Source organism: Thunnus thynnus, chromosome 16 (assembly GCF_963924715.1).
Source record: "Thunnus thynnus chromosome 16, fThuThy2.1, whole genome shotgun sequence".
Lineage (NCBI taxonomy): Eukaryota > Metazoa > Chordata > Actinopteri > Scombriformes > Scombridae > Thunnus > Thunnus thynnus.
In genome coordinates this window covers 12,055,408-12,069,511 of record NC_089532.1, presented here as the reverse complement: position 1 = coordinate 12,069,511, position 14,104 = coordinate 12,055,408, and the positions used below count along the sequence as shown (strand labels likewise).

At 42.2% G+C, this 14,104-nt stretch overlaps 1 protein-coding gene across 1 annotated transcript in view; it reads left to right on the top strand.

Annotated features, from left to right (window-relative positions):
- The window catches only part of pcnt (pericentrin), a 38,521-nt gene that overhangs the window by 820 nt on the left and 23,597 nt on the right, over positions 1-14,104 (top strand). The window contains 31 exon segments of the mRNA XM_067614939.1: positions 439-468; positions 2,736-2,912; positions 3,400-3,543; positions 4,349-4,498; positions 4,686-4,910; positions 4,912-5,032; positions 5,035-5,087; positions 5,089-5,398; positions 5,401-5,541; positions 5,544-5,619; positions 5,708-6,067; positions 6,340-6,352; positions 6,354-6,758; positions 7,043-7,459; positions 7,543-7,761; positions 8,314-8,409; positions 8,544-8,687; positions 9,727-9,964; positions 10,174-10,253; positions 10,382-10,679; positions 10,917-11,017; positions 11,288-11,399; positions 11,655-11,781; positions 12,006-12,125; positions 12,215-12,272; positions 12,459-12,563; positions 12,720-12,831; positions 12,920-12,960; positions 13,050-13,184; positions 13,304-13,550; positions 13,684-13,834. Of these exon segments, the coding sequence (XP_067471040.1) occupies positions 439-468; positions 2,736-2,912; positions 3,400-3,543; positions 4,349-4,498; positions 4,686-4,910; positions 4,912-5,032; positions 5,035-5,087; positions 5,089-5,398; positions 5,401-5,541; positions 5,544-5,619; positions 5,708-6,067; positions 6,340-6,352; positions 6,354-6,758; positions 7,043-7,459; positions 7,543-7,761; positions 8,314-8,409; positions 8,544-8,687; positions 9,727-9,964; positions 10,174-10,253; positions 10,382-10,679; positions 10,917-11,017; positions 11,288-11,399; positions 11,655-11,781; positions 12,006-12,125; positions 12,215-12,272; positions 12,459-12,563; positions 12,720-12,831; positions 12,920-12,960; positions 13,050-13,184; positions 13,304-13,550; positions 13,684-13,834 (5,006 nt within the window).

Below are 14,104 nucleotides of genomic sequence, written 5' to 3'. Positions count from 1 at the left end.
ATCCCAGTATCTTTCAGTTCTCAACAACTGTCCAACCAAGTAATATTAACATGTTTCTACGCTGATGACTTGTCTTGAGAGAGTATCCCTTGTGGCATTTTTTTCCCAGTCTGTGAATATGGCTGCTGTTGTCACTGCCGAAATTAAAGGAGCAAGCAGCTGTTTTCTGCTTCAATGGGAGGCCATATTATTAATGGGCCAATAATCAAGAATGACCTACCCTGTCTTGACAACCAGACCATACTGTCTAAAAAATTAGGTTCAAACTAGGTCACTTGTTCAAAGTAGCTGATTTAATTGCATTCGTTACACATAGTAGATGATCTCCGCCACATTCAAACAATGTAACTCATTCAGACGGCACTGGTTGTACATATCAGTCTGATGCATGATACTTAGAAAATAACTCAACTGAACTACTGATATTCCTCATGACAGAAATCCTCCAATATGCCACAGAGCCAGTCGGTAAGTATAGAAAGTGGTGACTGGCAGAGATCTTTGTCTTTTGTCATGGGAGTGTGGGTTTTTGAACATTATTCCTTTGTGATTTCAGCCTTCTTGTTGTTTCTCTTGGGTAGGCAATCAGGGCTTTATTCTGCTTTTCTGCACTATGATGTGATTTCTGTCAACTTTTGAGATTTAAGCCCACTGATCTTTTTAAAAAATGACTCACAGCACAGATAATCAAGACTGTAAACCGACAAAGGAAAATCTGCTTCGCATTTATAAGGCGAACGTCGACTGTACTCTGCACACCTTGCACAGGCTGTCATGCTGATTGCAGGCCATCAGGTGGTGCAGTGAGCCCATGAGATTTGGTAACAGTTGCACACTTGCATCTCACATGGATGGTGTTGCTATGGTAATGCAGTGCTGTCAATTGCCTTTACTGTGTGTGGTGCATCAAAAATCTCTGATTCTCTGCCACATTGAAAGCATGCCATGGACATATACAAATCATGCGCCAACAAATATGCACTCAAAATTGAATCCCATTAGGCATCCTGGTGTTGGCATTGTTGATAACACAATAGCAGTGTTCAGCAGTCCAGTTGCATCTGATTTGGCCAGCATGAGCTGCAGCCTGCCGTTTAGTCAGACGTGGAAGCAGCCTTGGGCTAAACACTGCTCATCTGGCTGATGTGTCTTTCTAAGACATGACTTGTGTTGTGGCAAGCCGAGGCAGTGAACAGGGTGAATGCACAAAGGGTTGAATTTCAGATAACAATGAGTAGGTGAACATATGAATGATGTGAGGTGGGAAGAAATTTAAGTGTGTTGGAAAGGGAACAGTTATTTTAAACAAATCTTAAACCTGGTTTTAGGAGTCAAAAGAGAAAGAGGGTATTGGGATGAATGTATTGCATGGAGCTAAATGGGAGTACAAATCAAAAGCTATGATGTGGCTTTATGAAGAGGCCGGTAATATGTCATCCGTTTAAGACTGGTGCACATGCACGCTCAATATTGCCATCCACATATATGTGACTCATCACACAAAGCAACAAGTAGCTCTCCTGAGGCCATGTAATCTCAAATTGAATTGAGCATGCACACTCTGATGCTGCTTGCCACACACGGAGCTCTGTCTCCTCCTCTCTATGTGAATGCATGTCCCAGTCTCCACCCTCTTTCCTTAGTCCAGACACATAGCATCCCTTATCCAGAGTTTGTGGATCCCTCTGCACTGTACGTTGGCTTTGGCGGGGAGTTTTAGGATGATGGGCTGGGCAGAATGTGCTGCATCTACAGACTGGAAGATCTACATCTGGACAGTAGAGCTTCTGCCCTGATATGGAAGGATGAACAAATCTGACCACCAGCAACGGAGGAGGTTGATGATTGACTGTCAGATATTGATGGAGTCCTTCATGAGGGTCCCTGTTACAATGTAAACTGCTGTAATCTGATTTAAGCTGCTTAAAAGAAGAGAGAGACAGGCAGAGAGAGAGAGACAGCGAGAGAAGGAGGAGTGTGTTGCAAAGAGAACCCGCCTGAGGTGGATTTGTACCTTTTCAGTCCCAATGGAATTCAAGCTAAATATCATGGCTTGATTGGGGGATTATGTTTTTCACTGTGAATGAACTTCTCAGGTTTAGATTCTTGATGGGTTTTTTTTTTATTCATTTATGTTTTTAGTCAGGACTTTGTGATGTTTCAAAAAGCCAGTCTGCCTCTCTCTGATTTTGACTTTTCCTACAAGCTGAATAATGTGAAGTGGCAGAGATGGATGTGTCCTTTTTTTAAACCTTGCTCTGTTTCTGGTCTGCTGAGAGGTTGTCCAATGTGTGTCGCTAAAATCTGTATTTCTCACGGGCTTGAAGTTGCTATCTGGAGATTTGATAATATTTAGCATCACCTCATTTGAACTTGCATACCATGTCAGGTTATGGTGTAGTCTATTCTGGGCTTGAGTTTGGGTTTCTTCTTGCTTCGTTGGGCTCTGTCTTTTTTGCTGTATAACTCTGACTCATCAATACAAGGACTTCCAAATCTTTTTTCTTCTCTACAGTGGGGACAATCAAGAACTTATATATACATGCATTAATTCTTTGTCCAGTGATTCAGAATTATTTTTTGATTACCTTTTTTATTTTTCAACTGAGGAGATAAATCTGAACTCTAGTCCTCTTTCACCTTTGACCCCCGAGCTCCACCATGCTGATAGTGTGGTGGTGCTCAGTGGTCCTGACTTATGTGTCCATCTACCTCTCGCTGTCCTTCCTGCGCAGCTTGCTAGCTTCCGACAGAAGCGGGCGAAAAACGACGGTGCGGGGACGGCGAAAAAGACGCAGAAGAGGAAGGGCCAGGCTCACTCGAAGAATGACTGCGCGACGCAAGATTGTCACGTAGAACCAGCACCTTCGACAGCCAATGACACAGAGCTGAACAGCAAGACCAACCATGAGGTATACCACTCATCACATACAGATTATCAGTCAGGCATCAAAAATGGAGTTACAGAAGAGGCTGTAGAAATCTGATTGGTGTGGACCATAAGATTATTTGTTAAACTGAAATAACAGATCATTTTCACCAAATAGAATTGTTTTACTGCATGACTTGGCTCACAAGTACTCATGGGTCACACTACCTGACCTCCAGTATATGCCTAATTTTGTTTGCTCACTGTACGCCTTAACAAATGGTCCGTGCCCCCTGCTCGGTAAACATACATTAGAGAAATGGGTCACTAACCATCACGTTGCCTGTAGGACATGTTGTCATAGCAACCTGGTCAGGATTAACTGTGGCACTATTTAGTGCCTTTTTTTTTTTTTTTTTTTTAAAGGGAGAGTTCACCCACAACATTAGGTGTACATATTTGTGGCACATGATTTGTGACATTTTCCTGTGCAAAATCAGATTTAATTGTAAAACGATTTATTTCTTTAGGAACCCCAAGAGCACAAGAATTCAGAGGATCAGCAGAACCAACAACAGCAGGATGAGCCCCCCACCCCGGAGCAAAACTTATCCCCTGCAGAAGAGTTGAGAGATGAGGAGCTTGTTGCACTTACCGACAAAGAGCAGCTAAAGGTATACACAGTTGGTAATTAATCATTGACAGGGAATATCAAATCTCTTTTAAAGATTTATAATTTTCCATAGTGCATGCTGTATTATCTGAACAAAACTCTGTTTTTTTTTTGTGGAATAATTCTGTAATTTTATGTCTTCTAAGTGGTTCCTTTTGGCTTTATTTTGGTGTTGCTGTTAATGACTCAAATAGGCTAAGGTATGACTAGCAAAAGATGTTCTAATCCTGCTCTTAATTCTCACAGTGGAAAAAAAGGCCCTTAAACAGTTCTATAAATGTGTTTCTGTTTACATGCCATGTTGTAGTGTATTTAGATGTGTTTGGTCACATGGATTAATTTGTCTTCATGCTTTGTTTACCCTCTAAGACAATAAGAGTTATAGTATTGAAGTGTCTTTACGAACCCATGGGGAATGTAACTGTCTCCTGTTCTGCATGGCTGCTTGGCTGCGCTGATCTGAAAATGCAACATAGCTCATCTGTACTATGTATGTCTATGTGTAGAGGAATGAGGTTGAGCAGGGTTTTCAAGTTATGGAAATGGTGTAATAATATACTGTTTTTTATGCTGTAGGTAAATGCTTTTCTGACCTTTTTTCTGGTCCTATTTTCTATTCTAATTGGCACCTAAGTAGTCAGTGGTCAAGTCTGCTTTCTGGTTGGCTACACAGGAGAGAATTTGTTTAATATTATTTCCTCTTAAGACTGCTTAAGGGCAGAAACGCATGCTATACTCTCAAGTATGTGTCTGTGTATGTCTGTGCTTATAATATAGTATATTGATCCTTTCTTTTACACTTGCAGCAGTTACAACAGGCTGTGGAGAAGCGTAATGAGATAATTGCCAAGCTCAGCTCCAACCTACAGGAGGCCCTGGCCAGTAGAGACCAGGTTCAACTGGAGGCACAGTCACTTGCTGGGCAGATTCAGGGGCTACAGAGACAGCTCCAGCTGGTACGTGCAACTCAATTATATCCATCTCAGTAAATCCAGATTATTGTTGCCTAAAAAGTATTGGACTTTTACAGAATACCAGCTTACCTTTTGCAAGTTTTGGTTTTCTGGATTTTGGGATATGAACTTCACTTTTCATATTCACAGCAACTAAACTTGCATCTTCTTTAAATTGTCTTTCACACAGACGAGTGTAGAGTTTCTGCGCATCAGAAATCAGTCGGGGCCTGAAGTCCTTCATGCTAATCGACAGCAGCGTCAGCTTGTCCATGCCTCCCAAGATGCAGACCTCAATCATAAGGAGGCACCATTGGGGAAATCAGGAAGTGCGGGTCCTGGCTCCCAGTCAAGTGTGGAAAGCTTCGGTGCTGACAGTGACACTGAAACGGACTCTGTTTTGCACAAACTTAGGGCTAAGGCTAGAAGAAGAAAGGGAGAACAGCCAACGTGCATGTGCCGAACTAGCAGAGGAGAGAGAGAATCACCAACATTTGCTTTCTTTACTGGAGGAGGAAAAGAAGAGCAGGGAAAAGGAGGAAAAAGCAAGGAGGCACAGCTACAGGACCTCCAGACCCAGTTGAGCCAAGTCCCAAACTCAGTGCCTTGAGATGCAGCAGTACAAAGAGGAGAAGGAGAAGCTCAACAGGGAAGTTGTGGAGCTGAGGAAAAGGCTTCAGGAGGAAGAAGATGCAGTAAGGAGATTTAGTGAGGAGGCAGCTAGCTCTGCCCTTCGCCTACAGAGCCTTGAGGAGGAAAGAGAGAGACAGGAGGAGGAAATGAAGATGCTGAAGGAGGAGCACAAAGAAGAGGTGGAGAGAGTCAGGCAGCTGTTGGAGGAGAGGGAGAAAGAACTCAAGTTCAGAGAGGAGGAAGTCCTCGGACTTAAAGCTTCTAAGAATCGCAGAACCAAGCAAAAGCTGGTTTTAGTTATGATGAGAGGATTGGTATAGATGAGGTCTATCTGGAAAGTGGATCTGATCGGGACAGTATGAATGTATCGACACCTGGGGACCTTCTGATGGAGCGCTACTTGTCTTCAGCTCCCTTGCACACTCTCAGTCTTCAGTGGTCAATGAAAGCTTTGAACATTGCAGTCAACTGGACATATCTGCAGACTACAGGTTAGAGGAATGCTAATTGTTATGTGTGTGTTTCTGTTTTCTAGGCTAAATAGATCCTATAATTTGTCTCTTTGTTCCCTCTTCCCAGTTTTGAGCTGAACAGTGAAGTGTTGGGTGACCAGCCTCTGCTGTCAATTTCAAACTGTCCCCAAGAAGAGGTAGACAACCTCCACAACATCTCTATCCCAGAGCACTCCCCTGGCATCTCAGTGGCTGACGATTCCAATCCTCAGTCTCTGTCTCAGTGGCTTAACAACTCCACCTCTGGCAAGCTGGAGATGAGTGATGTTTCAGAGCGTTATTTTGAGGAGACACACCCGGAAAAAGAGCTGCTGAGTCAGCAGTGTGTGGAGCTCCGTGAGGAGCTGGCTCTCAAGGACAGGGACTTGAATCTTTTAGGAGAGGAAGTCATCAAGAGTGCTGAAGAGCTGGAGGAAGCCAGGAGCAGGTAATGAAATTAATTAGGCATGTGCAGATCCATTTCTTTGCATTACTTATTCAAATTCTGTTTTTATTATATTACAAATGTATTATTTCTTGGTGCCCAGTTTACTTATGCTTGTGCCAACTTAAACAGACTAGCTCCTCCTGATTTTTTAGTTAAAGTTAACTTTAAGTGTGAAAACTTAGTGTTAAAAGTGAATGTACCAGGGTCATTTCATCATTCCGTTTTGAATCAACTTGGTAACTTCTTTTAAAAACTGTCATTTGTGTGTTCAGGTGGGCCCAAGTAATCAGAGGAGCTCAGGCAGGCTCTCTGGGAACTTGAGGAGGAAAAGGAGAAGAGGAGACATGTTGAGGAGGAGATGAACTTGAAAGCCCATGAACAAGACAACCTTAAGAACAAACTCAGTGCCTTACTGGAAGAGAGAGAAAGAGAGAAGGCAGTAATGTTGATGGGAAAGGAGGCTGAAATCTCTGCTGAAACATCCCTGCTAGACTCTGCTACCTTTCCATCAGTGGAGGAAGATAAACTGGTAGGGGAGCTAAAGGAGGAGCAGGAGAAGCAGTTGGCACTCCCGTCTCATCAAAAACAGGAGGAACTGCTGGTAGCATCTCTGCAGGGGGTAAAGCAAACTGCAGAATCGACCAAACAGAGCCCAGAACTCAGAGATGACAACAAGCTGCGAACATTACAGGTATACCAGTAGAATAAGCTTTCTAAGAATGTAGAGAATAAACATGCTATTTTCTGCACACATTTGCAGTTATTTCGAATAACTGCAATGCCCTGACCCAATGATGCATTCTGCTCAGTTTTTTCCCAGCGTGATTTAGATGAGTGGAAATATTATTAGTCAGCAGCAGCAATCTGTTTGTACTAAAATGCTTTAGGAAAGGTCAGGGCAATGAATGGTTGGAAAAACTAATATGATAAAATGCACAAAAAGCTAAAAGAATTTCTGTTTATTCCCCTTTCAAGGCCTGTTGTGATGATCTCATGTCAGAACTAGAGGAGACAAAAGTAAGACATAAAACTGCATCAGATCTACTAGATCAAAGGACTGCGGAGCTTGACACAGCATTAAAGGAGCTCAAAACTACACATGCACAGTTTCTTACCGTCCAAACTGAGGTTGAGAGACTGCAGGACGAGCTAGAGAAGAGCCAGAGCAGCCTGGACAGCGCTGAGAAACAGAGGAGTGAACTGGAATCTCAGGTCATCTGCCTGAGACAAAACCTTGCCAGCCTGGAGGAAGTGCAGGCCCAGGCAGTGCATGAGAGGGAGGAGCACATGAGGAAGAAAGAGGAGATGGATGAACAGATTAAAAAGATGGAGCAGGTGCTAGAGGAGGAACTTGAACAGTTTGAGAACCTGCTAAAAGCCAAGGATGTTGAGGTGAGATATATAACACTTTGTGTGAATTAGTTTGAATCAGCGCTCTCCAGGGAACATCATGATGTGCAAAATCATTTTCACAGTTTGCTGAAGAGAAGGAGAAATGGGAGGAAGAGAGGCAGGAGAAGGAGAAGGAGCTCCTTGATGTGAGGCATATCCTGGAGGAGCAGAGGTGGGAGAGGGAGGAGGAGGTGAAGGCTCTACTGGAGAGGCAGGTCATGGCTTTGGACGAGGCTACGGAGAGGCTCAGGACATCTCACCAACAGGAGATAAAAGACCTGAAGAATAAACATCAACAAGAGGTGGGATTTATAAATTAAGCAAACTTTAAAGAGCATCAATTTTACAGATTTATAATGGTGTCTATTTTTAAAAAATTGGAATGTTAAAAGTTAAATGTAAATATGTGTATTTATCAAACTTCCAGGACCCATATTTGCTCATTCTCCCACCCAGAGATTGTTTCACATTAGTTATTTATATGTTATATGTTACAATGTGTGTTGCTGAAATCCATATTTACTGTATTTCTTTGCTAGTTTATTAGCAACAGGATATCTCAAAGTGATCTGGATTTTATATGCTTTTTTAGCATTGTAAGATGGGGCATTTTTGGACATCTCACTACTCTGTCATGAACTACTGCACATACATGAAGAGAAAAATAGTCACATGTATACCATGTTGTCTCTCACTGTGTAATTTGATACAGATTCAGATTAAATATTTCATAAGTTTTTTTTTTATTACTGAAATTTTAAGAAAGGATTGTGCAGCCTTGGTGATGCAAAATGTTGTGATTGCTCTCTAGTCTTTGTCATTTCCTTGACATGCTTATCTGCTTGAATGCCTAGATTTCTGAGTTGAACACCCACCTGGAGACACAGCTGCTGGAGCGGCAGGCCACTAAGGAGGAAGAACAGAAGAGACAGATCAGCTTAATCAAACAGGTATTAGAAAAGGCCAAATTTCACCGTAGTGCTCGGAAGTACTCAGACATCTTTAATAGTAGTTCTTTAACTTTTTACCATTGTTTTATATTATTTTTCAGCTTCTGCCATTCTTTGTATTCTCTCCTCTGCAGGTGACTGAACGTGAGCATGAGAGGATGGTGTCAGAGCTAGTTGCCAAACACAATGAGGAGCTTAGTCAACTGAAGACAGAGCTCTCCTTGGAGTTTAGAGAGAGCATGGAAGCTGCCCACCAGGCTGAACTGCAGCACGTACAGGTATACACACTCACACACAGATACACACTCGCACACAGTGTAACATCCTCAACCACACCATGGAGTAAAATATCCCTCTATCTGTCTTCTAAGCTGTTTTTTTTCTCAAGCACTCTTCTCTTAGATAACCTTTTCATGTCCACAGAAATATGGCAATTACAATGACTTTGAACCCGATTTAGGAATTAAATCTTATTCTAGATCAAAAGAGGTTCTCTATACATCTCCCTGAAATGTGCAGCTGAACAAGGACAGCAAACTTCACTGGAGCACACTGATAAATTTGCAGAATTTGTCTGCACAGTCTAACATCTGTTGAGTGTTTGATGGTTATTTGTGCTTTAGAATGTAATCGCCATGAAACAATCAGAAAACGTTTTAGTCCTCTCATTCATTGCTTTATTCTCACTACCACTCCTCCCTCTCCTCACTCGACCACCGCCGTGCTGTCTTTCTCTCTCTCTTGCTCACTCATGCTCTCAGTTCGCCGTGCTATCTCTCTTTTTCTCTTGTCTTTTTTAAAATGAGTCGGGAAGCTGACAGCAAACTCTAACTTTACTTTTACGTTATCAAACGAAGAGAAATGTCTTCCTCCCATCCTACACTGGTTCTAAATTTTTCCTAGAGTACTTTCTTGTTTTATGAATGAAGCAGTACACAAGTTGAAGCAGCTACTCTGTGTGTGTTTGACCAATCAGCTACAGTAATCCCTGCAAACCCTGCCCCAAAAGTTCCTGTACTTTTTGAAAGTACTACTCTCCGAGCAAGGACTTTTTTAGGGGGTAAAACAATCTCCCTGGAACCTCATTTAGACCCTGGTCCCCCCAGTGGAAACACAAGTAGAGGAACTGAGTTCCTCAAAAAGTTCTTAGTCCCCGGGGAAAGTTCCTGCGGTCCAAACGTGGCATAAATGGCCATGGATGATAAGAGTGTCAACTAAATGCCTAAAATGTAAATGCATTTCCCTCTTGACATGGTGTCACTATTAGATGCAGGAAAGCTCTGACATGAACTGTACCTTATGCTTTCATTCCCCAAGACCCAAAAGACCGTCGAGCTTGAAGTCTTGCGTCTGAGCCTGACAAACGTCCACATGTCCCAGGTGGAGTTTCCTCAGATAAACCTGCAGCAGGAGTCTGCTCAGGCCTCCCTGAGGGAGACATTAACTCAGGAGACTTCACTCTTGCGGGCCCAGCATCTGTCAGAACTGGAACAAATCAGACTGCAGAACCAGGAGCAGCAGGAGAGACTGCGTGAGCTGCATCACAGAGACATGGGTGAGTCTAGAGTGCTTGCTCTGTTTATTCAGTGTTCTTTTTCATGTCTACCATTGAGTGCACTCAACATGCATGCTGTCATGGATGCAAGCAAGTCACCCTCATATAGATTTAGAGGCATGTTGCGGAAAAACCACAATGACAGATGTAACCTTCAAAGTCTTTGATGTATATGAATCCTTTCATTTGTGTCATATATGTATGTTCAGATGAGTTGAAGCGGCAGTGGGAGACTCGTGTTGCTCAGGAAAGAGCTTCCATGGAGGAAAAACAGGCCAAAGAGATACAGGTCAAGCTTTATTAAAACAATTGTCATACTAATAGTGCATTTGATCATCGGAGTTCTGTGATTTATTTACCAAATTTACATCATTTGAATTATTTATTTCAATTAATCAAGTTATTTTCTTTTCACAGGCTCTAAGGTCAGAATGGGTGAAGGAAGCTGAAAGCACCCAGTCAACCCTCCAGACATCTCTCTCAGAGACGCAGAACAGCCTTACTAGCACCCAGACAGAACTTTCCAGCACTCAGGCCTCCCTCACCCAGACCAGCAAAGCTGTAACTGAAGCCCAGGCAGCTTTGTCCCAGGCCCAGTCGGAGCTGTGGGATTCAAAGGCCAGGCTGGAGGAGTTCCAGACCTCCAGTAAGGAGCAGAACCAGAAACTAGAGGAGGAATTGAAACAGGCCTGTACTGACAGAGATGCCACTGCCCGTGAGTTGCATTCCTCTACAGCCCCCCTCCACTCCCCACTCAGAGTGCATAATTCCACTAAGACAGAAAACATAATTTCTGTCCACAAATATTAGAGATTTGCAAGGTTGAATTGTGCAACATCTATGGTCGTTTTAATTTATGATGTTGCTTCATGCATGTTTTGCAAGCAGTGTATATGAGCGTCTTTATAAAAAATGTTCATGCTTTTCTTCTTGTTTTGTGAATGCTACTTAGGTGCTCTGGAGGAGTTGGTTTCTAGTCATGAGGCGGTGCTGCAGGGGAGAGAGCAGCAAGTACTCCACCTAGAGGAGAAGGAACAGCAACTGCAGCAGGAGGTGAGTTCACTGGAACACATTAACTGTAGTGAAATTGCCTTATTTTTTGTTTCAGTATACACATCACAAACAGGCCCTGGCAAAATGACCGAATTGTTGTATTTTTAGATCAACCCCCCCCCCCCCCACCCACCCACTTGTGGATATTTCAATAATTTTTCTGGCACCAGTCTCTAAAATAACAGGAAACATACACGTATTCAAACCAAACCTTACATTACATTAAGTTTTGAAATAAAAAAAAAATGACACTTCTTCTCTGTGAACCAGGTATTGCGCCTACAGGAGGAGAAGGACTTGCTGAAAAAGAAATCAGAAGAGGAAGTAGGTCATCTGTGGGCCCAGCTGGAGAGCATGAGGACTAGTCGTCAAGAGTTGGGAGGTGAGATTAATAAACCAGCCTGACGTCTTAGTAGTTTATATCAAAAAAAAAAACTTGAAGAAATTAAAGGCTTCCCGTGTAAAGGATGTAGGCATGTTTAAAATACATTTTTCCATTATCTGTTGACAATGATGAAATGAGATAAAATAAAGAAAGGGAAACTAGAACAACTTCACTCTCAGACATCAATTGCATGTGTGTATTTCAAATAACAGTATTTTTTCTGTTTTCGATATCTCCCTTATTGTCTCACAGAGCTGAAGGAGCAGCTGCTAGCTCGCTCATCTCGTGTTGATGATATCGAGCGCCTGAAGACAGAGTTTAATGAACAAAAACAGGAAATCAAAGAGCAGAATGAGGCTGAGCTGGAAAGCCTGAGGAGGTATGTGTGCACAAAAAGGCACATGGACACACACATAGTCCTGATGTTTTTATTTACACAGTCTTCGTTGTTTACTGGACTGGTTTGCACAGTGTACCTTTGCATTATTTTGTTCATTATATGTCAGTCCTTAACTTCCTTAACTAAGGAAGGAGAAGGAAGGTGAACTAACTTCACGCAGACCCCTTGCAAATTATGCACATTTGACCGCACTCCTCCTCCAGGTACTTTGAGCAGCGGTTGCGGTCAGCAGAGGAGAACTACAGAGAGGAAATTGCTCTGCTCCAGCTCAGGCTGGTAGAAGGTGCCTTGGAAGAATCCGTGCTTAAAACCTCAGATGACAGGTATTACTGCAGATGTCTAAGACTAGATATGTGTACCGTAAACTTAGATGAAACTCTTTGAATATCAGTGCCTTTGGTCTCTGTTTCAGTTTCATATCTCACAGTCAAGCTGAGGAGGAAAAAGGTGATGTGCCAGAGAAACAAAAGGTAAAGGTGCACAAATTAATAACATAAGACATTTTCAAGACCTGCCATCGCCAGATAAATGTGTTGTATGGAGCAGTTTGAAATTTTGAAACCACTGACCAAGTTACAAAGTTGCATAATAGTATTTTATTATTTCTGTGATCCTCATTAGAAGGTATTGTAAGCATCATGTTATGTTTCATCCAGGAAATGCTTGACAGTTTGCACCTGCAGCTGGAGGAGAAACACACAACAGAGCTGGCCAGCCTACGATCCTCTTTGGCTGTTTCCTTTAAGGAAGAGCTGCAACAGGTCAGACACACAAACTTGGTCCCTCTGTCTTTCAGTCTTTTCTTTTCCCCTTTTTCCCCACTAAATCGGAAAATAAGCTAGAATGTGAAGAGATTCTTAGAAAATAGTGCCCTGACATTCTCATTTATTAGTTTTATATCATTACATGTGCTTTAGGTGCGTTCAGACCTCACAGACCATTACTATGAAGAACTGCAGGAGATGAAGACTCGTCATGCCCTGGAGCTAGAGCAACTCAGGGCCAAACTTTCTGACCGTCACTTACAAGGTACTTTTTGCATACATGTAAAACATTTGCCATTTGGTATCCAGAAGTGGTAAAGATAAAAAAATATCTCTAATTGTCTATCTCATAGACCTCACCAGAGTCCATTTGGAGGTGGCAAGACAGGTTGAGGTGAGAAAAGATAATCAGATAATGTGTACTTCATATTACCCCCTGAAGTTATCAGCTATATAATGAAAAGCTTTTGTGATTTTAATTAGGTGGAGGTTGAACAGAGGATGTGGTGTCACGCTGAGCAGCTGCAGACAAGAATGACCATCATCCACACCCTGGAGAACAGACTTGCAGACTTGAGCAAACAACATGAAGCAGAAATGGAGAAAAACACACAAAAGGTGGAGGGGGAGAAACAATTTCAGGATTGGAATATGTTGATATGAATACAGAAACACACATTTAATAGTACAATATGGTAATTTCAAAGCATAGTGCTTAAATGTTGAAATGCTGTCAGTTGAAGCAGGAGTGTGCCGGGGAGCTCATTCATCTTGAGGAAGCTCTGAAACAGCAGAGGGAGGATGTGCAGGAGGAGATGAAGAGGATGAGAGAAGAGCTCCAAGTGAAGCATGAAGCTGAGCTCTCTGCCTTGAGGACAGACCTTGAGAGAGAGACGGAGAAGGAGAGGACTTGCTTGGAAAAAGCACTCCAGGAAGAGAAGGAGAAGTTGAAGTCTCTACAGGCTGCACTGGACAACAATGAGAGTAAGATCAGTTGGCAGATTCAAAAGGAGAACAATATACACATTGATTTCTTAATAAAATGTCAGTTTGTTATAGCTTCCAAGCAGATAAGTGTTGCTCTCCTTCAATTTGTAACATATTGATTGTGTTTTAGGCCCACAGGTCCTGTTATTGAAGCAGAGACTGGAGGCCCAGTTTGACAGTGAGCTGCAAAAGGCAAAAAACTGCATGGCAACAGAAATCAAGGAACTTAATGTTCTTCTCCATGAGCAGAGTGAGGAGCAGCTACACCAAGCACAAGAGAGGTGAGTAAGACCAGCTGGAGGTAAATGGTTTGACAGGAGTTAGGCATTGCGGCCCAAGCCATGTTTGTATTACTATGTTAAGCGAGTTCTACTTTGGTTATCATACAGTGAGAGGAATTTAAAAAAAAAAAAAAAAAAAAAAAAGAAGGAGAAGAAGCGCAGATAGGTCATAGATTACTTCTAATATTTAATGTTTTTACTTTTTGATTTTTTTTTTTTTTTTTTTTTTTTTTTTTTTTGGTCAAAATGTAAAGTAAAAAAGTAAACATC